Raw genomic sequence first — 21,575 nt, 5'->3', positions numbered from 1 at the left:
CTAAAACTAGAATGCTCATCATGAGATTTCTCACTTTTCCTAGAAACTAGGCAAACAGGTGCAACGGGACTACTGTCACTAGATTCAATTTCTGCTCTCACAATGTCAACTTCTACGTTGATATATCTCTTAGCACTAATATTAATAGATTCTGATTTCTTATCTAAATGTCTAGCCTTCAACTTGTTAGATAATTGCTTCCATGTTAGGTCAGTCTCATGCATTAACTCTTTTTTAGCACTTGAATCACGCAAACCATTCACTGCAAAGCTACACAGAAGCGCTGCCTCAAATCATCATTACCATCCCAAAAATCAATATCTCTACTTAACTTTTCCACTCTCACCAAGTACTCCCTCTCTTCTTCCCCAAGGCCTGTGAAACTGTAACAAACTTCATTGCTCTCACAAAAAGACTCTCCTCTCTCTCTCTATCTCTCTCTCATAATGACCTCTCAAAAGATTTAAAGCAGTCTGATAAGCATCAGCGGTTTTGTTCGCAATATCAAACACTAAGCTTCTGAATAACTCCATTCCTTTGCTACCAATCGCGCTCAATAAAGGTAACAACATAGTCCTTTCCCCAAAGAGTGGGACACCATTTTCAGTATCACCCATACACATTGAAGTAAGCTCACACGCAACTTCAAACTCACTAAGCCAAGACTTGAAAAAACTAGAGGCATTTTCACTATCTAGTCTCAACCTAGGAAAAGCACTAACACTAGCTGTCTAGCAGCCATATTCACACATGATTATAACAACAACCACTTTCACTCTACCTAACAATTAACAACTCAACGAACCACTGCTACGATAATGCTATTCCACTAGCAATACAACGTGACAACACAAACCTATAAATAACAATCGACTACCCAAATAACTCTACGAAACACAATAGCGTTATCAATTAATATTACCACCCTTCAATGATACAATAGAACACAGTATAATAACACTCCTCAATTGGTATAATATAACAACACAGTATCCTGCCTATGACGCCATGTTAAACTAGAAATTCCCCTGTCATACAGCCCACGACCAAAGTGATATTGGAAAAAAGAAAGAGTACTGATAGTTGAGAAATGCAGTATTAGCAGTCAAATGGCACTGCAGTGCAATAGGATAACTGCAATGGTAGCTGCAATGGTAGCTGTAATGTACTGGGTGTTATTATGTACAACAAACAGCACTAATGAAAGGAAAAGATTATATGTTTATATCTTCCTCTTGCAATAGGAGAAATGCAATATTAGAAGTAAAATGCACTGATATTATTAGAATAACCAACATTATTAATATAGTAATACAGTAATAATAGAAAACCAATGCACAATTTTGTTTACATTTCAAAACGTCATAGCAAGAAGTTGTGATATTTATCTAGATTTTTAGAAAATTTATTTAGCAAAATTATTTAAAAAAATAACAGTAACATATTGCCCAACATCGGTCACTGTATATACTTCGATATTGTAAATTCGAATGACTATTCTTATAATTAAATCTTATAAAATCGAATAATTATTCTTATAATTAAACATCGTAATAATCTTATAAGAATCGTTAAAAAAATGTTGTCGTCATTTCCTTTACTTTCACTGCTTTGGACATCAGTTGGAATACCAAAGTACTCATTATAAGTGTCTAAAATGTCAGTTACTTTGAAATCGACAAAAAAGAAACGATCACTTTTTAGTACCTCTACGTTAGTTACAGAAACCTTCAGCAATTCGACAATGCTATAGACTGGTGAAATGTGCACGTTTTTCTTATGAAATGCGCACGACTTGATAGTTCTACTGTATGTCTCACGACCTTCTCGGCATTTCGTTGGCCGGTCTTAATTTTGAGTAAAAAAGGCTTTTCAAGGTTTTAATAGCGATATCAGGCCAAATTAATCTGTCTATTTATGTATAATCTGATCAGATAGGTAAGGTTTAGGATATTGTCTACAAATTTCAAAGATTTGGTTACATATTTAAATAGGTTTATATGTGTTTTGTATCGTTATTATACTTAAATGACTGCATTGAAAAATGGTTAAATTTGTTGATGAGATTTCGATACAAGGGTTTGCGGCTACCATCGATGAATAATTTCCGTGAGTTGTGTACACATATGCATTTATCATAAAGCTCCCAAACAATCGCTTCGCTGATACAACACTTTAGAAAGCGCTCGTCAGTGAGTTGCCGTATGGCTTATATGTCATAGCACCGAAAAGCCAATAAAGCCGTGAATCCTATACTGTTAAACTGATAGCTTTAATACCATGGCAATAGCATCACTTATTTCGACTTTTAGTAGCATCGCACCATTACCTTAGACATCATTAGGCTACATAAGACCTCAAAAACATGATTACACATTACGATGCACTCATCAGACGCGGTTGGACTAAAATGAAAAGCTGTACCGAATGTACCGAAATGCTAGAAATGGGCTCGCTGTATTAATCATGTGATTTAGTGCTAATTTAACCAAGAAGATAACTCCTAGCATGTATGCAATTAGATGTCAATCAATTCATTTCTTTTATTCAATGTGCTCGAGTGTGGTTTGCATATTATGAAGTGTTTTTTTAGTACACATAGTTTGCATTGTTTTGTTTCGTTTGTATATGGTGGTGCTTGAGCTAATATTTTCCAATGTTATATTGAATGTTGAGTTTCTGATACACACACGCACACACACACACGCGCACACCCAAGCACACACGCGCACACACGCGCACACACGCGCACACACGCACACACGCACACACGCACACACACACTACACCATACACCACACCATACACCATATATATATATTTATATCTATTATATATTTGTGAATCATTAACTTAAACTTTGTCTTTCAATGCTGACTTTAATTTTTGGTTTTTCCTATTTTTTATTTTTTTGCTGTTATCTCAAAGTGTGTCAATAATAACATGTAGTTAAGGAGCTCATCATAAAGCTAGTCAATAATAGATATGTTGCCTAAACACAAAACTAATCGATTTTTTTGTAAGAAAGATCAAGTTTTTGCTAGTATTGGTGCTTGCGAATTTAAATTCAAATTTCCTTACATATGCATTACGGACTTTCCTCTGCTTTCCAGACTTTAGTTAAATCTTTATAATATAATAATGTATAACCAGCTAATCATCGCATGTTTATTTTTCTGCCAAAGAGATAAGTAGTTTCTTTGAATATGTTAGCAAAAAGTAATACGAAAAGATGTGAACATAAAATCAAAGAATGCAATTCTAAGCAAATATTATAAACTAACACAAGTCTTTATGAAAGGAAACATAGAATTGTCAGATGTCTGATATGTCAACGTGTTTAATAGCACGTAGGGTCGATAGGCTCAAGAGCAAAGTAGTCCGATGTCGGCTTACAGTAGTCATGCCTCGGTATGAGATAGCCTTCAAAACTTTGGGTAGTGACGTCATTTGCCCCAAGTCCAACTTGGAACACATTTTTAACAGCATTCCGCTTTGCTGCTACAAGCTTTTTAAGAAGTTGGTCAGCAATAGGTCGATGTGAATCATACAGGTTCCTCACTTCGCTCGGATCGTCTAAATGTAAAATAAAAGAATCAAGTGTTCTTATTTTTAAACATTCTGATAAAACATATTTTACTTCTTGAAAATTGAATTTGCACACTAACAACCAAATGGTTTTCATACTATAACTAACTTCAACTTAGCTTTTTTAAATTACAAGTTCTTTGATTAAATGGTTTTATTTGCTCAAGTACAAAACTTATCTTTTTGCTAAAAATCATTAGTGACTTTACGCCGGCTAACCAAGTTCTTGCATCAAGGATTAATTTAACTGAAAACAGATTAAGAACTGACTGTTAGCAAGTCGTGTCTTATGTATGAGCAAACAGGAATGAAAGGTTCCTCACCAGCTAGATTAAAAAGACATCTGACTATTCTTGTGCCATTCACTTCCTTGTGACAATTGTCTCCTGTAATGTCAGGAAGGTCTGGCCATTCTTCTGGTTTTGGCCACTCAGTGTCAAGAGTGTCTGGATCAACTAGGTAGTACTGCTCACCATAAACTAGTTTCCAGTCCTTGAATCTGTACAAAATCATTATTACGTACTATGAATACTGAAATAATATATAATCAAATATAAAGATATAATGTATATATAATAGTATACATAAGATATATTACTATCATTATAATAAGTTATAATATATAGATTATTATGTATAATATAATTTATATTTTTTTTGAATTTACAAATGTTTCTCAAAGTTTGTTGTCTGTCTTTCGATATGTTCAGCTATAGATATTAAAATTTAGGAATTAAAGTTTTGCATTTCGCTGGAATTGAACACACAAAAAATTGCAACTGCGGTGTGTTATCCAATTCCTTGTCTCTGAGAGCACGAGAGCTCTTCCCATACCTTGCTTTTACTACATAATGTGAACATCCTTTGCCATTTTCACACACAAAATGATGTATTAATTAAAACTCTATTAACTTTATGAAACGCGATGCTTTTCGCGTTTTCGTGACCTTCTATTCTGGTTTTTTGTACGGTTCAATTGCTAAATTGCGGTAAAGGTCAATACGGTGAGTCGGAATAACCTCTACATTACGACTCCCATTTTTGTCTTCCCAAGACAGTCCGATATCCCATTTTTACATTTGTACTAATGTCGAGAGGTAGCAGTATCGTCGTATTTAAAGTTGTGATAGATAGCTTATGCCAGAACAGTAACTTCTTTATGCATGCACACTTCTATGCACGAATTGTTATTATCTATTCAACATATTCAAAATTTTCATTTTATTTTCTCAGTTCGTATCAATTGTATCATTTCCAAGTCAGCTTTTTTTGTAATCGTAGCAAAACAGACTTAAGTTAGATATTACTTGCTGATTATTTCACATTTAAACCTTTTCACAGATGTTTTTTTGTTTTCTAATTTATCTGACCTGCACAAAAGATTTTCCTCATGATATGAAGTTTGTAAGTTACAAAGTTGAATTTGAAGCTGAGTTTGAAGTTGATAAACTTCAAAAACCTTTATTGTTTTCTTAATTTATTTCAACTACAAAAAACACTTTTCTCATTATGTGTATAGTTTGAAAATTAGAATGGCAAATTTTATATGTAAAATGCAAACAAATTTTTTGTGCAAAAACTTTTTTATTACCCGGTCAACGGCGGGTAGTACAGTTAGTTATTTTATATGAATATGGCTTGTCCCTAAGGCTATGTATATGAGTGTGTTCATTGCATCTGTACAAATGGTTTTTACATTTTACGGTCATATTACAATCGTTCTCAGATTTTTTAAGAACTTCCGATAATAATTTGTATTCTATAATGCCTTTTCCATTCTTGGGTTAATGTGTTTCTATTTACCTGAAAATAGATGATTTTGCATATTTTTGTCGTCAACCAATTGCACCAATGGTTTTCATAAAAATGTTCAAATGCATCAGGACAAATAAGAGGCGGATAAAGTAAGCTATTTTTGTACTTGGATTTAAGCTTATTGAATCAAAACCGAACAGCCATATTTTATTAGGAGCTTTAAAAAGGCTGGTATTAGTAATACTAAAACTATATACTCGCACATGGAGAGACTGAAGGTGGCGGTACATGTTTTATCCACAAATGTTATGTCAACTAACTTTAAGTATGGATTTTTATTGTGGAGTTTGCAGTGAATAATGCAGCAAGGAGAGACAAAGAAGTTAATTAAATACGTTTAGCCGACATTCAGAAATGCCCAGTTTATTGGAATAATTTTAAGTTGGTAAAACCAAGTGAGCAATTCAAACTGACTCACCAAAAGAGTTGCTATTTAATGGCTTTATTCAAATGGCAAATATTGTTGCCGATGCTAGTTTTGCATCAGATCCACACCAGTGCAAGCAATCTTCTTACATCAATTTGAAAAGCACAGTTACTAACCTGTAAGCTCCATCCTCGGTAGCACATGCTGAAGGGTTGAAGATATCTGTGGTAGCATCTGACAGAGCTATTAGAATTTCTTTCCTTAAGTTGTACTTCCTTTTTCGTGGACAAAGGTAGTTAGAGCCAAGATTGGCCAGCTGAGACACACCATCGCCATCTAATAAGAAAAGAGTTGACCAAAATTTGAATGGAAAGAGCATTAAAGACAAGCTTTGAAGTCATAAAAAATTATAGCTTTAAGGCTACAAAGTTCTCTATAACTTGAAAGCTATGAGAGTTTTAAAGTTATAGAGAATAATCTCAAGTGTCAAAGTTGACAAACATGTTTTGAATCCATAAAAAGTGAACACGATTATCAGATTGACTCAAGTCGCAAGTATAACCATGAGGCAGTAGAAGTGCTTTTACTCCAGATTAATGGTGATCTATAACAGCTAACCCTATTTTCTGGTAATCTACCAAAGCATTAGCTTGCACTTCAGCTCCAAACCATCACAAGCTACCATCCAACGCATCAGCTACCAACCAACGCATCGACTACGTGTACCAGCCGACACATCAGCTACCATCCAACACATCAACTACCATCCAACACATCAACTACCATCCAACACATCAACTACCATCCAACACATCAACTACCATCCAACACATCAACTACCATCCAACACATCAACTACCATCCAACACATCAACTACCATCCAACCCATCAGCTACCATCCAACACATCAACTACCATCCAACACATCAGCTACCAGCCAACACATCAACTACCATCCAACACTTCAACTACCATCCAACACATCAACTACCAGTCAACACAGTCGGGTCAGTTAGCAGAAGTTAGCTTGAGAGCATACATCAAAGCAGTTTAATAGCCTATCAGCATGCTAATTATGACACTAATTTACATGCTATCTGCTGAGAAACTCGGCATCTCATTGCAAAGCCATTTATTTGAAAGTGGAATGCTTTATCGAGCATCCACACTTTCTAAAGAAAAGCCTTTCAATGCAGCTTGTTAAACAAATATCTCAAAGATAGACTGCTTTTATTTCTACAAGTGCAAACAGAAACTACGCTTACCAGGAACCTTAAAGTTGCGAGTTTTGTCTCCGGGTTTTGAAAGCTGAACAAATGTAGGCAGCCAGTCAGTGACATGCACCAAGAAGTCTCGCTCGGTTCCCCTGGTTTTCTCATGGAGTCGCGGATCAAAGTAAATGGTTCGTACATGGGTTCCACCCTCAACATAGGATCCCTTTCCGTTTCGGAGTGGGTAGTTATTTGCATAAGCTTCATGTGAACCAAACTGTGATGCCTGGTTGGCCCCTCCATTCTAGAAAACAAAACAAAGCAAAGATAAATTATAATATATTGCTTCAAGAAACACGCATAACGGAAACTGAAAAAAGCTTGTGATTGTATTTCATTGATGAGAAGTTTTCTGTTCATTTGTAGATAATTCTCTATGTCAATGTTTCAAAATTATCAAAGTCGTCAAAATCACTCGACGACATATATTCTTAGCAACATTACTATCAAAATAATAATATGATAAAAATTACTGAAAAAATATTATTTTTCCATTATTTATTAACAACCATGCAAATTTGGAAATAATGCAAATAATTGATTCAGGCTCATATTATTATTTATTCTACGCATATGGTAAAAGAAATAACATATACATGTATATTAATATTGAACATTCGGCTACTGCAAAGATTTTAGCCTCGTGTATGTAGGGGGCCTATTAGTATAAATGCTGAACTCTATGTTGATGGTCATTGCACAAGATAAACATATTTTAACAAGCTATTTGAATTGCGCAAGAGTGTACAGTTTGTTTCTATATTTTCTTAATCTTTTGCTTCAATCGTTGTTAAAAATAGTTTTAATGGCAACTCAAAAATTTCTCTTGATAAATTGATAAAAAGTCATGTATTTATTTTAGATTCATTTTGTTGTCAAAATGAAAATGAAGCAGTAGAACTCATAATGGTCTAGAAAAATCAACTCTAACAAACACATTTCAAGTTGATTACTTGATGTGCAAAATAAAGAGCTTCCGAAAACAATATAGCCTCAATGTATGTTTTTTAAATAATTTCAATGTATTATTAAGATTTTTAAAGCCTCACACTTTTTTCAAGTTTTGTAAAACAACGATTTCAGCATAATAACAAACTTAAAATGGTTGACTCGCGCTCAACCTGAATGTGGAAAAGTTGAAGCTGATTGAACTAAAACACCAGCTTACGTTCTCAGAGTTTACTTGGCTCTCGCTCAGAGCATAGCATGGTTCAAAACGTTAAGTCTGCTTGTAAGGGTACCATACTTACATCAGAAGTAAACAGGATTACAGTATTATTGTCCAGTTCAGCGTCCTTCAAAGCTCGTCTCATTACACCAAGAATTTTGTCAAATGCATTGACGAGTCCTGAGTATAAGAAATATCTCGTGTCATGCAATTAGCAAATTTTACACATAAAATCGGATGGTAAGCTCTTGCTAGTTCTAAATAATCAACAAATTGTGTGCACTGTTTTTCTCCACTACTAGTTTTAACGATTTGATTCTTATTGTGTTCTGTTTCATGTTAAGTACATTTGAGACGACATTATTATAACACTGCTAATGTTTCCCAACACGTAAGACCACAGACAAACATCAGTGTAAAACTAAAACATCTTTTGAGATATCATGTGTAAAAATAGCTCATTAAACTTTATTCATAATATAAATATCCAAAACAATGACAAAAAAGAACATTTTAACAAATATTTTAATAAATCCACATTTTTGCTGAAATAAATCTTTTTAACTTACCCAAATACTTCCTTCGCTGACTTTGATGAAAATCATCTTCATCAAGGAAGTCATGGACAGCAAACATCTGATCAGTGTTCTGCAGAAGCATTATGATAATAGTCTTAATATTATATATAAATAACCAAAATAATCAGAAAGTATAACTTGTCATGTTGCTTTAATAATATTGAAAGCCAAAGTTACTCGTGGAACAATAAGCAACGCTTTAGTTTTTTAAAGTTTACAGATGTTGCAGCTGACAAATGTGAACGGATGCTGGAATAACAAAAAGGGTCATAAACCTTTGCATGTTTTTGGTATTTAACAAACCTTTATATTACTCAGAGTGTCCTGGTACCATAGAGGTATCATACAATTATAGAGGTATCATTTATATCAGCTAAAGTTTTCCAGACTTTAGAAATTACTGATACAGCAATTATTTTGACATGAAATATTGCTGAAGCAGAAATAAGTTTGGTTGACATTTCACAGTAACCAACTATTTAAAACTATTTAAAAACTCCATTTAAAAACTCTATTTAAAAAATGCTATGATTTGAATAAAGTTAATGTTCAATTAAAATATTTCTAGCTATAAATTCGTAAGCACATGAAATATTGCCCAGCCTTGCTCCGCGGATTCTGTAAAAAGCATTGGTAGAGTTGTTTTATTAAAAATACAATAGCATTGGTTGGTTAGGCTCACCAATAATGGGTCATGAGGAGTTGTCGTAGATATCCACAAAAATAGTGGGTCGGGGCTGCCTTTGTGGTTCATGATGACTTCTCTAACATCTCTAGCATCTTGCCGCTACATTAAATAAAAAGCAGCTAAACAAAGGCTTTAACTGTATTAATAGCAGCTATGGAAAGGCTTTAACTGTATTAGTAGCAGCTATAGAAAGCTTTCAACTGTATTAATAGCAGCTATACAAAGGCTTTAACTGTATTAATAACAGCTAAGATAAAGCTTAATTGTATTAATAGCGTTAGCTATGCAAAAGCTTTAACTGTATTTAAGCTCAGGTACACGGTTAACTTTCCAGTTGCATGTAAAACAATAAGAAAGGGTCAGGAACACAATTAGGCAAGTTTTGAGCTGCTGTTATAAAGTGAAAACACAATTGCTTCTTGCTAAAGATTTAATTATTAGTATAAATAATTTAAATCCGCACTTGTATTTTATAAAAAAATCAGTTTTGGTTATTTGAATGATGTTGGAATTTCTCATTAAAAATGGCTTATGATTAAAATGCTCTAAAACATTGCCTAACATTTTTGTGCTAAAATAATGTAAGAAAATTGAAGCAAGTTTATAGTGAAAGCTAAAATACTGAAAAGAAAGTTCAAATTACAATGAATGTGATTGGCCAATCAAAACAAGCCAAAACATCTAGAGATAATTAGCGAGTGGGTTTTTCTCCCCCTCCATCTTTTTAGTTTTAATTGTTTCTGTTTTTATGCCTGCAAGCTTTTAGTCTCGAGTTCAATGCTACCTCAAGATTTTTGCTTTTCTTAGAATTCCAGACAGTCACAAGTTCTATTACAATAAAAGCTTACTGAAAGATGAGTTCCAATGTTTGCAATACTTGGAGCTCCATTAACTCTCCTCTGCATGACACCATGGTCAGCTACAATATTGAACGCATGAATTTAATTCTTAAACAATTGAATGAGAAGATAACCCTAATTAGTAGCTCTAACAGCATCAGTAAAGGCTTACTCCAGTTTAAGTAGTCTACTGCTAATGAATCAAAGAGAGGATAACTACAAACAATTACATCAGTAAGCACCAACTCCAGTTGAAGTAGTTTACTGCTCTTGAATTAAGGAGAAGATTACTCCAGATGGCAACTGCATCATAATCACCTACTACAGTTGAAGTAATTTACTCTTCACAAATTAGGAGAGGATAATTCCGAATAACAACATCAGTAGGCACCTACTCCAGTTAAAGTAATCTACTGCTCCTGTATTGACTCCTCTAAACTCAGAAACATTTCTGTTCTCAGGTAAACATGCCTCATCACAGTATCCCAGATGCCATCTACAAGAGTATGATGATGTTGACATTTACAACTACACAATCAGGAAATCAACCTCTGATAAACTCAAAAAGACAAATTTTTTCTTGACTTTTCAATCGTAGCCATTATTTTAGAAAAGTTAAAAAAGTAATGGTCAGCTAGACAACAATCAGCTACACAAAACTTCAATAACACAAAAAATATTGTCAATTGTGAGTTTGTATGTATATTGTTCCAATACTTGACAGCATTTCAAAAGATGAAAAATAGGAGTTATGTTTCCATAATCTGTTTCCAAATGTCTCAGTTGGTTCAAGCAAAAATATACTCGCTAAATTAAAAAAGTTTTGTTAGAGGCTATCAGGTTATGGCCAAACTTGAAGTTTTGTTTTTTTGCATTGCAGCTCTCACTTGTTGCGTAGAAAAAAATTTTGTTGAAGCAAAGACTCGGTTTTAGCTAAAATTAAGTATTTATTGCGTGCAAATGCTGTGAATATTAAGTAGTTGTGTTAATTAATAATTATTAATTAAATAACATATATAATAACTATTGATTAATTCATAATTAATTCATGATTATTAATTAAGTAACATTTAAATTTAAAAATAATTAACTAACCCTACTAAAAAGATTTGCGGCAAGAATAAAACTCATGCAGAGATTTTAAAACCGTAAACAAAGCATTCAAACATATGACTCGCTATTAGATTGCTCTCCTATGTATTTCATTCTTCTATTTTGTACTGAAATGTCAAATACTTACTTTCCAACCTGTTTAGTTACATAACCCGCCTCCTTCATGTATGTGTGTATGATTTTGTGTTCAAGGGGAAGACAAGTCTGGCTCTCTTCGATCACGACAAGGAGCTAATAAATATCAAAAAATGTAACAAAAATTTCAAAATGAAGATTCATAGCTCCCTTTCAACACTGCCAGCATAAGCAACGCCTTTTGGCATCTGCATATGTAGTCTGTGAGATAGAAGAGGCAGATGATATTATTTCAATGCTTGGTATAGCCCAAGTTACCAACCCAGCCAAACAGTTCACAGACCTTGAGTCTAAATGGAAGTTCACATGGCCAAATAAAGCAAACTCAATTTTTTTTTATTTTAATTTGTAATCTGATTTTGCTGCTGAGCAGTTGCTGGAAAATTGTGAAGTAGCACTTGGAAGAAGTGCACCTGCTTGTTAGAGTTGATTTTTTTTTAAGAATTCCTAACTACATGTATGTGTTTTACAAGCAAATAGTTATAGACAGCAATAGCTTGAATGCAGGAAAGTAAGAACATTCAAAAACATTCGAGCATATCAATTAATAGAAATATATTGTATAAATATAAAATTTTATTTACCTGCAGTCCATTGTTAGAAGGATACTTTCCGGTCATAAATGCAGACCTCGACCTAAGAAACATTAAAAAATATGTTTTCTAAACAGGTAACAAAACTTCCTAAATAAAAAATGTTTATTTCAAGATTTTTGCGTCAGCGCCTGCCATGCACTCTGGAGTATAGATTTTACTTAATACAACTATGCTGTGAGGTTTTAGAATCATTCTGTACTGTAATTATCTACCAATATTTCTTGTTATTATAATATAGTTCAATTTATGCTACTCAAAATTCTATTGAAAATGGTAGCCTAACTATATTTTAGTGCATCTTCTTTTAAGAATGATCACTCTACATGATTACATGGTTATTTTTTTCTAAAAATTAAAACACTAAAGATAATTTATTAGACTGATTTAAAACGCAACAAGTTAACAGTACCGTGAAGATAAACTTTGAATCAACTTGGAGTTGTCTACACTATGACAAATCTTAGTTGATTGCTTAAAGTTAAAATACAAATTAAATTAAATGTTTACTGTGATTTTATATTTAAATTCAGTTTTAAAACATAATTTGGAGTTAAATTTAATTTAAATCTTAAAAAATTATATTCAAAGTAGCAAAACTATGAGACTCACGCGCTGCATGAAGGTTGCATATAAGAGTTGGTGAGCTCAATACCATCTCTCTTCAGCCGATTTATGTTTGGCGTGTGAACCTTGGAGTTAACATAGCCAACATCATTCCATCCTGCAACGACAATGACATACCAATTATTATCACTTTAAAAACTTTTCGATGCTTTCTGCATTCCATTTCTTCACAAATCATCATACCGTAATTATCTTCAAATGTTAAAATATGAGGCTTGTTACGATTAGACAGCATAATAGAAATGACTGCTAGTAGATTTACAATATGAGAAACAATAATATAATAAAACAGCATTGTTTCATAAAACCTAAAAAATTTTAATGTTTTATGAATAGGTCTGCGCCAACGGTTAACTATTGATTGTCAAATCTTTAAGTACTATATAGCAACATATGTAGCGCTATTTGAGGTTTATCAGGTCAGTGTGAAAAAGGTTAGACAACTGCTAAAAGATACAACCTGTAAGGCATTTCTAAAGTACTCAGTTTCTGCACAGCATATAAAAACTAATGAAAACATAATAGTAATAATAATGATAATAATAATTTTGGGAAAGACTCTACAGTAGAAGGCAGTGACAACCTTTTGGCCTTCAGTAGGGCCCGAGTTCATTTGCAACCAACCTTAAAGGCTGTGATAAAAACCTCCCATAATAATAATAATAATAATAATAATAATAACAATAATAGCAATAATAATAGCACTAATTTTAATAAATAAAACAAGGTTTTTAAGCTCTATATTTTACTAATACATTTGTTGAAAATAATTCTTGCTATGCAACGCTAAACACCTTTAAAGTATTTTTTCCTTTTTGTGCGCAACAAAAGCTTTTACTAGTTATTAAACCTCAACATGAACTTTTACTGTTTTGTTATTTTTAAAATGTTTAAAATGGTAGCAAAATTAACCATTTATGTTCCGTTATAAAAAAATTTAAAACGCAAAAGTAACAAACCTTCTTAATCAATTATCACATCCATAAAAAGAAAAACTATGAATATATAATATATAATCTACATTTTCTGTCAGCGTTAAGCAAGTGTAAATTAGTACACTTGGATTGACATAAACGATTAACAGCTCTGGCTTTTAACTTAAAATGTAAAATTTATCGAGTTTTTAACATCATATCTATCCAAAGACTTCAACATCAATCCCAATTTCTGAACAACACCCTCATAATACTAAGGCCAACCTGAAAGGTTTGTCCCAAGTCACCATATGTGTAAATGAATGCAGTTTCAAACATTGTCACTCATGACAGACATATACCAAACCACTCATCCCAAAATTGTCAATAAATGTTTTTAAATTTCAATCTCCTTTTAGAGTTTGTCAGCAATTTATACAAACTTTGCTCAAACCTACCTTTAAAGGCATAATGAAATCTTACTTATGCTGATAAGCAGCATGCTCTGTAATTAATTTTAACATATTCATTTGTATATTTAGTGAAACAAACAGCAGAAGCTATAGCTGACTTCCAATCTCTAGGTAAATCATTACTTACCCAAGTCATCAGCCATGATGTACACAATATTTGGCTTCTTGTTATTACCCTCGTCTCGAGTTTTGTCGTAAACGCCATTTACTAATTTGGTCCTACAGTCTATCTTTTTTTTACCGCTGACACTAAAGGCGATGGACAGAAGAAGAAGCGCTCTCCAAGCCCTCATCTTGACAGCTCAACTGGTTAGATGCAACTTTGCATTCCTTTTTATAACAGTGCCACTCCCTAATTTGGATAACAACCATTGTTATGTATAGCAATTATATACGTTATCATTCCGAGGGTTCAAGGAGAACAGTCAGAGAGGCAAAACCTGTGTGAGGCTCTTTTGTTCTCCGTTTCTTTGCTTGTCTTTACTCCATTCACTTTGTGTAGCGTCATCTAATACGAGTGTTTTGAGGGCGTGTAAATAGAGGCTTGGGATACAGCAAAAAGCAGATCACAGCAAAAAGTAACTCAGAAATTGATTATAATTTGTTGGTCTCAAACAACACTCAGATAAAACTCCTGTGCAGAAGGTTTTCTTCGGCATTTCAGAATTCACACAGAAGTTACTGAGATTTTCAAATTTGTTTGTTAATTATTTTTTAATCTCATTATTATAATTTGCAGCAAATGAAAAAGGATTGCCGTTCATAAAAGGCCCCCATACAAAGAGAATCGATCTTATACAATCACTTGCTTTTGCTTATTTAAAAGCTTTTTCCCAATAGTAAATTTAAATAAACCTTAACGATCCCTGCATTTCTACAAGTTATTTTATTGGAAGTTGTGTTACTCTGTTAAGTACAAATGTTAGTGCCAAGTCACATTTACTGATGACCATTTTTTTTAAATTCAACTTTAAGAAAAAATTAAGATTTGAAATTATGGCTTTTAATAAAAACAGGAAACAAAGAGATTGCAATAAGGCAGATTCATATCAATTATTGGTGTATCTTACTCAGGGTCAGATACAATCAGATTCTTTGCTAAGTGCTGAGCGCGGAGTATAGAGTACTGTTGCCTGTCAGTAGATCAGAAATAATGAGTATACAACAGCATTGAGAAAGTAAGTTCATAGCAAGAGGATTGTTTTTAGAGATGAACCTACTTAAAATTTTAGTAGATTTAATCAGAAAATATTTCTATTATCGTGTGATTGTTTTTCATGTTTCAGGTAATCTGTCTGCCAAAATGCATCAAGATTAAAATCAATAAAGCTTGATCACTTTTAAAAAGTTCAGAAGAAAAATACGTGCGAAAAGGCATCATTAGTTGCTATCATTGCAACAGTTGATATCGGCTATTGTTTTTAAGTTGCAGCGTTATTCGTCTCTATTCTGTTTTGTTGCAACTATAGATGCCATACTCGCTTTCAAATGTCTCTAAACTCCTTTTAACTCAATAAGAAACGTAAAACGCATTCAGTTGATTTGAGCGTTTTAACCGTGATAACGTTTGGTCAGTTTTCATCCTAAACAATATAGCAGTTGATCAACTCAAACATGGAAAACAATTGTCGATAATAGAATAATATCAATATTGTCTAATTAAGTCTATTAAAGTTCTGTGCAGGTCATCTTCAAGCTGGTTATTTGCTTTGTAAAGGGTTTTTTCAGACTTTTTATATTTTTCGTTTAATTAAGATGAGAATTAATTAAGACTGGAATTAAGACTGGAAGCCAACAAAGTTGTTTGTGTGACGTCTGAAAGCGTGGGTTGAGTCGCAACAGATTCGGTTTAACAAAATGTAAAGATAAGATGCCCGTGACAGTGTAAATTGAGTGGTTTGAGTTTATTTTATGCAAACCTGATATTGTCAAACACAATAGCTTGGCCTAATTACTGCAATAACATGAATCCTTGGTGAGATAGAACGCAATGAGCTCAAATGCATGAACGCACAAATTCTGTTTATCGGGTAACCATTTTAGGCATGCGAATGATTGCTCTCACAGCATTTCTAAGAAACGGCCTAACCTTTTGGTTGAATTCTTTTAAAATATTCATTTGCTTATCTCAGTGATTCCAAGATTATGCAATCTGTGCTCAGGCAAAATTCTCAGAAAAGCAGTGGCACACATTCCATGGCTCATTCTCAGGCTAGTGCCAGTCTGATTAGAGGTCTGGTATGTTGTTTTTAATAATAGGCTAAATTAGTTTGAGCTTCTGAAAAAATTGTGACCTATAAAACAAAGTACACTGTACTTTCAGTCAAACTAATGTTGATCGCGGAGTTAAATTGTACTTTGAAACAAGTTTATTAAAAACTAAGCTGTGACACAGAAATTGCTCAAGTTACTGATGCTCATACATTGTGCCTTGAAAGATCATCAGGCGTAATAACTATGTACACAATTATTCCACAATGTAACAAGATGGTTGTTATTATTAATACTAATACCCTGGTAGTCTAGTGTGCTGTGAGAGATCATCATGTGTAATAACTATGTATACAATTATTCCACTATGTAACAAGTTGGTTGTTATTATTAATACTAGTACCCTGGTAGTCTAGTGTGCTGTGAGAGATCATCAGGTGTAATAACTATGTACACAATTATTACACTATGTAACAAGATGGTTGTTATTATTAATACTAGTACCCTGGTAGTCTAGTGTGCTGTGAGAGATCATTATGTGTAATAACTATGTACACAACTATTCCATGATGTAGTAAGATGGTTGTTATTATTAATACTAGTACCCTGGTAGTCTAGTGTGCCTTGAAAGATCATCAGATGTAATAACTATGTGCACAACTATTCCATGATGTAGCAAAGTGATCAACTGGTGCAGCCGTTGCTCGCTTGGCTTCAAAGCCTGTTATCTGAGATCATTTCCCGTGCAACGCGTATTTTTGTTTTGACTTTTAAGCGTTGCTCTTGACGGACAGACAAACAGACAGATAGAGATGGCTCTCATATTAGTTAAGATTGATATCAAAGTGTTTTATTGCTTAAATTTGCAGCGGTTCAACTGGTTCAATGTCGATAAAAATAATATAATGATTGTTTTTTTAAACTAAAGATTTGTGTCTGTCAGCAACATGATTGGTCAGTCAAATCCCATTAGTTTACATTGAGCTGATTTATTATCCGTGTTTATAACCTGTGAAGGAAAGTCATTGTGATGGCCAGAACTCTGGCATTCTCGTGTGTTTTGAAAGATTAGTGAGTGTGGCGATTACGCGCAGAGACTAATATATGCACAGTGCATGTAATAAGTATGTGCACAGTGCATGTAATTCATAAATTACTAAAAGGTAAATGGTCGGCGCAGTGGCAGAGTACCAGGAGTTAGAATTCTATATGATGCAATATTAGCCTTTATTTGTGGCTTTCGAAATATAGATGAAAAGACACTGATATTATTATAGTAGAGACTGCTGATATTTCTGTAGAAAATATGCATGTAGAGAAAAATATTTTTTAGACTATGATCTTGGTTGATCTAGTAAGGTTAGAGTGTTGTACCCACTTGCTCCTATTCTTTGGATCTTAGGCTAGCTATTTTTTGACTCTTATTAAAGTTTTTGGTTATAAATTTGTTTTCTAAATATCGTTAAATTAAACTTTAAAATAATATAACACTTTGATTTAATTAAAATTTAATTTTCATGAAATATCGATTGAAATGACTATTTTTACCAAAGATTTAAATGTTCAGTTAGTTTTCAATGACTTTCCTTTCTTCTATCTGTCTTCTTCAGTTAGTAAATATTTAATATCATTGGACAATGGTTACATGCCAAGAAGACAACTCTCTTCTTGGTGACTGGCTGGAGAGACTTTCTTCTAGAATAAATCAGTGGCTCAGAGCATTTCATAGATTCTGTAGCTAATAGTCACTAGATACTATGATTAGATTCTCACAAAGAAAGGATTGCCACCAGATGTAATATGGCATTCGTACCTCTAAAAAGGCTTTTGTCAGTAAATACAGTATGGCAACTACTGCCAAAATCTTATGGAGCATACAACCATTGGCTTCACCATAGCTAGAGTGTAACCAGAATTATTAACTAATTTGGCCTTAAACAGTGACCATGCTTCCCATTCAGTTTTGATTTCAATACACTTTAAACTATGTCGATTTGGAGATCAGAGAAAGTGAACAAAGCAATTTTCTCAATCCTTTCCTGAATTTGGTGTCAGACGCAAGCTTGTCTCGAGTTTTTCAAACATGCTAAAAATATTCATATCTTTGAGAACAACATGCGGTAAAGATAGATAAATCTTCCAGCGTAATTTAAAGCCCAACCGCTTACGAATCGGCCCAACAAAATTTCGCAGCAGGTAAGATATTACTACAGTCATACCATAACTTTATCCTGCAGTTATGCTATGTCCATCGCATCATACAACACAGCGAGTGTTTCTAAATTTATATCTAAACTTGTACCTAAACTTGCTAAAAGCGATTATGTTTGACAGGCAAATGATTACGGAGTCAGTCAAGGAGTCTGAGCACACAAAGGGCATATAAGTAATCATGTTTAATGAAGATTAGTTTGCACTTGATGAAGAATAGAAATAATTTGTGTTACAAATTCCAAATTATGTAAGCTGGTCATTCAGGTCACCTTATAAAGTAACCCCAGTTTGTGACCAAACGGTGAGAGGTAATGTCAAGGTGAGAGGCTCTTGTTATGTCTAGGAGACTCGAAGGAAAGGTTATATTTTCCATGTCCCAAATTAAACCAAGAAAAGCTAGCTGCTAAATCGTCTGATCATGTAAATAATATTTTTCTCAAGTGAATTTCAATTTTTGTTTAATTTGAACTCCATCAAGAATCAACCTTGTAATTTATGTATATTGAGGGTATTTTGATTCAACTCAGCCTTTGTATGTTCTGACCAAGCATTTATTGGTTTTTGTGATGGGAAGTCGCTAGGCTCGCTAAGGCTCGCTAAGACTCGCTAAGTCTCGCTAAGACTCGCTAATGCTCCCTAAGACTCGCTAAGGCTCGCTAAAGCCTGGTTCTCGTATCGATTGCAATACACTGGCAATAACTTGCGCAGCAAAACGTTTGCAACATTTGGCTCGGCGGCATATGTTCACATATATGCTGCATCACTAAACATAATCGCGTAATCAAATAAAATGCTCGCTAGCCTTGCCGCTTCTATAATGGTGACCTTCACCCGTACAGTGCATTTCGGGAAGGTTTTGCCTGCGGCCTTTTGCAAAATTTGAACAGCGCTAAGCTATTGCAATGCCGCCGGCAACTACTGGCGGTCCTTGGTGGTACCCGGTGCATAGGTTTCCATTTCACCGCTAATAGCCTGCGGTGCTGTCACCGGTGCTTTGCGACGTATATGGGAACCAGGCTTTAGGCTCGCTAAAGCCTGGTTCCCATATACGTCGCAAAGCACCGGCGGTAATATCGCGCAGCAAAACACTTGCGGTGCTCGGCGCAGTTTAATGTTCACATAAAAGCCACATCGTTAATAATATCGTAAACATAATTGCGTAATCAAATAAAATGTTCGCTCGCCGTGCCGTTCTTATAATGGTGACCTTTACCCGTACAGTGCATTTCGGGAAGGTTTTGCCTGCGGCCGTTTGCGAAATTTGAACAGCACTAAACTATTGCGATGCCGCCGGCAACTACCGGCGATCCTCGGCGCATACGTTCCCATTTCATCGCTAATAACCTGCGGTGTGTCGCCGGTGCTTTGCGACGTATATGGGAACCCGGCTTAAGGCTTGCTTAGGCTCATTGAGGCTCGTTAAGGCTCGTTAAGGCTCATTAAGGCTCGCTAAGGCTCGTTAAAACTCGCTAAAGTTCGCTGAGGCTCGCCGATGCTCGCTTTGTTATTTTGCAAGCTAAATATATCAATGTGCTAAAATAATAAACACCTTTGTGGTTTTTACTTCTATAGCAACATTAGTGTTATATGTGCGAAGATAGTTTCTTGCACATTACTAATCTACATATTAAACTTGAAGAAAGAATTACTAACGGTTATAGTACATATATTTTTCAGGTTGTATCAATCGGTATAAAACATTCAATAAACACATTTATTTTGTAAAATTCTACTTCATTAGCGCAATATATAAAAATATTAAATATAAGCTAAAATTTATAGCAATGGTTATGGTAATTAGAAGGTTTTTTAGTACCATGATTTGTCATACAGCCGTTTTTTGTCAAAAAAATTTGAACTGCATACAATGTTTCAATACGGTTTAAAAACCTCTATTTTTAATCATCGCAATTTCTAGATTAGAAAAAAACATTATACAATAATAAGTTAAATATAAGTAAAATGTGATAGGTAAAACATTCAGTTATATCTAATTCTAATTATTGGCGTTGAAGTGATAATCTGCTCTGACATCACATATTTTGTAGACTAAATCTAAAAAACTCTATCAATGCTTTCTATCAGTTTCCTCCTATAAACCATTTACTTAGTTGAATATCATAAAACTTATTCAAGGTCAATTGCAAATATAAGTAAATACATTCATTATAGCCACTGAAAATAAATTTAACAGTCTTAGAGACACTCAAATGCTTGTCGTGTTCTCAGACAAGTCAGCTTTGGGACATGAGGTCAGACAAGTCAGCTTTGGGACATGAAGTCAGACAAGTCAGCTTTGGGACATGAGGTCAGACAAGTCAGCTTTGGGACATGAGGTCAGACAAGTCAGCTTTGGGACATGAAGTCAGACAAGTCAGCTTTGGGACATGAGGTCAGACAAGTCAGCTTTGGGACATGAGGTCAGACAAGTCAGCTTTGGGACATGAGGTCAGACAAGTCAGCTTTGGGACATGAGGTCAGACAAGTCAGCTTTGGGACATGAGGTCAGACAAGTCAGCTTTGGGACATGAAGTCAGACAAGTCAGCTTTGGGACATGAGGTCAGACAAGTCAGCTTTGGGACATGAGGTCAGACAAGTCAGCTTTAGGACATGTCAGACAAGTCAGCTTTAGGACATGTCAGACAAGTCAGCTTTAGGACATGTCAGGCAAGTCAGCTTTAGGACATGTCAGACAAGTCAGCTTTAGGACATGTCAGACAAATCAGCTTTAGGACATGTCAGGCAAGTCAGCTTTAGGAAATGTCAGGCAAGTCAGCTTTGGGACATGAGATCAGACAAGTCAGCTTTGGGACATGAGAGATATAGTATTTGGTAATCTAAAACTTCAAATTCTAAGGAGATGAAGAGTTTAGCATCCAGTAATGCCAAATCCTACTTTTTAAATGTGTGTCTCAACTTGAGGTGAACAAGAACATATGTATATAATAAGTCAACATGAACAAATAATATAACTAAATA

At 34.2% G+C, this 21,575-nt stretch overlaps 1 protein-coding gene across 1 annotated transcript; it reads right to left on the bottom strand.

Annotated features, from left to right (window-relative positions):
* Positions 1–3,148: 3,148 nt before the first annotated feature.
* On the bottom strand, positions 3,149–14,479 carry LOC137406053 (arylsulfatase B-like). The gene is made up of 13 exons (XM_068092575.1): positions 14,298–14,479; positions 12,769–12,880; positions 12,148–12,199; positions 11,556–11,659; positions 10,711–10,811; positions 10,325–10,395; positions 9,471–9,575; positions 8,780–8,858; positions 8,293–8,390; positions 7,037–7,286; positions 5,947–6,106; positions 3,912–4,087; positions 3,149–3,576 (listed from the first exon to the last, which is right to left on the bottom strand). Exons 1-13 carry the CDS (start codon positions 14,461–14,463, stop codon positions 3,341–3,343), a joined length of 1,710 nt encoding a protein of 569 aa, XP_067948676.1. The 5' UTR covers positions 14,464–14,479; the 3' UTR covers positions 3,149–3,340.
* Between the last annotated feature and the right edge of the window lie 7,096 nt (positions 14,480–21,575).

Source organism: Watersipora subatra, chromosome 10, assembly GCF_963576615.1.
Source record: "Watersipora subatra chromosome 10, tzWatSuba1.1, whole genome shotgun sequence".
Classification (NCBI taxonomy): Eukaryota; Metazoa; Bryozoa; class Gymnolaemata; order Cheilostomatida; family Watersiporidae; genus Watersipora; species Watersipora subatra.
The sequence above is the reverse complement of the archived record's forward strand: the minus strand, read 5'-3'. Positions and strand labels throughout refer to the sequence as shown.

Excerpts from the sequence above, each read along its gene's own strand:
- LOC137406053 (XM_068092575.1), bottom strand. The coding sequence starts at position 14,463 with ATGAGGGCTTGGAGAGCGCTTCTTCTTCTGTCCATCGCCTTTAGTGTC. Across the intron at positions 10,396-10,710 it reads AGTAGATTACTTTAACTGGA|CTGACCATGGTGTCATGCAG; the intron begins GTAGGTGCCTAC and ends TCAATATTGTAG. Across the intron at positions 6,107-7,036 it reads TCGCAACTTTAAGGTTCCTG|ATGGCGATGGTGTGTCTCAG; the intron begins GTAAGCGTAGTT and ends TTTTCTTATTAG.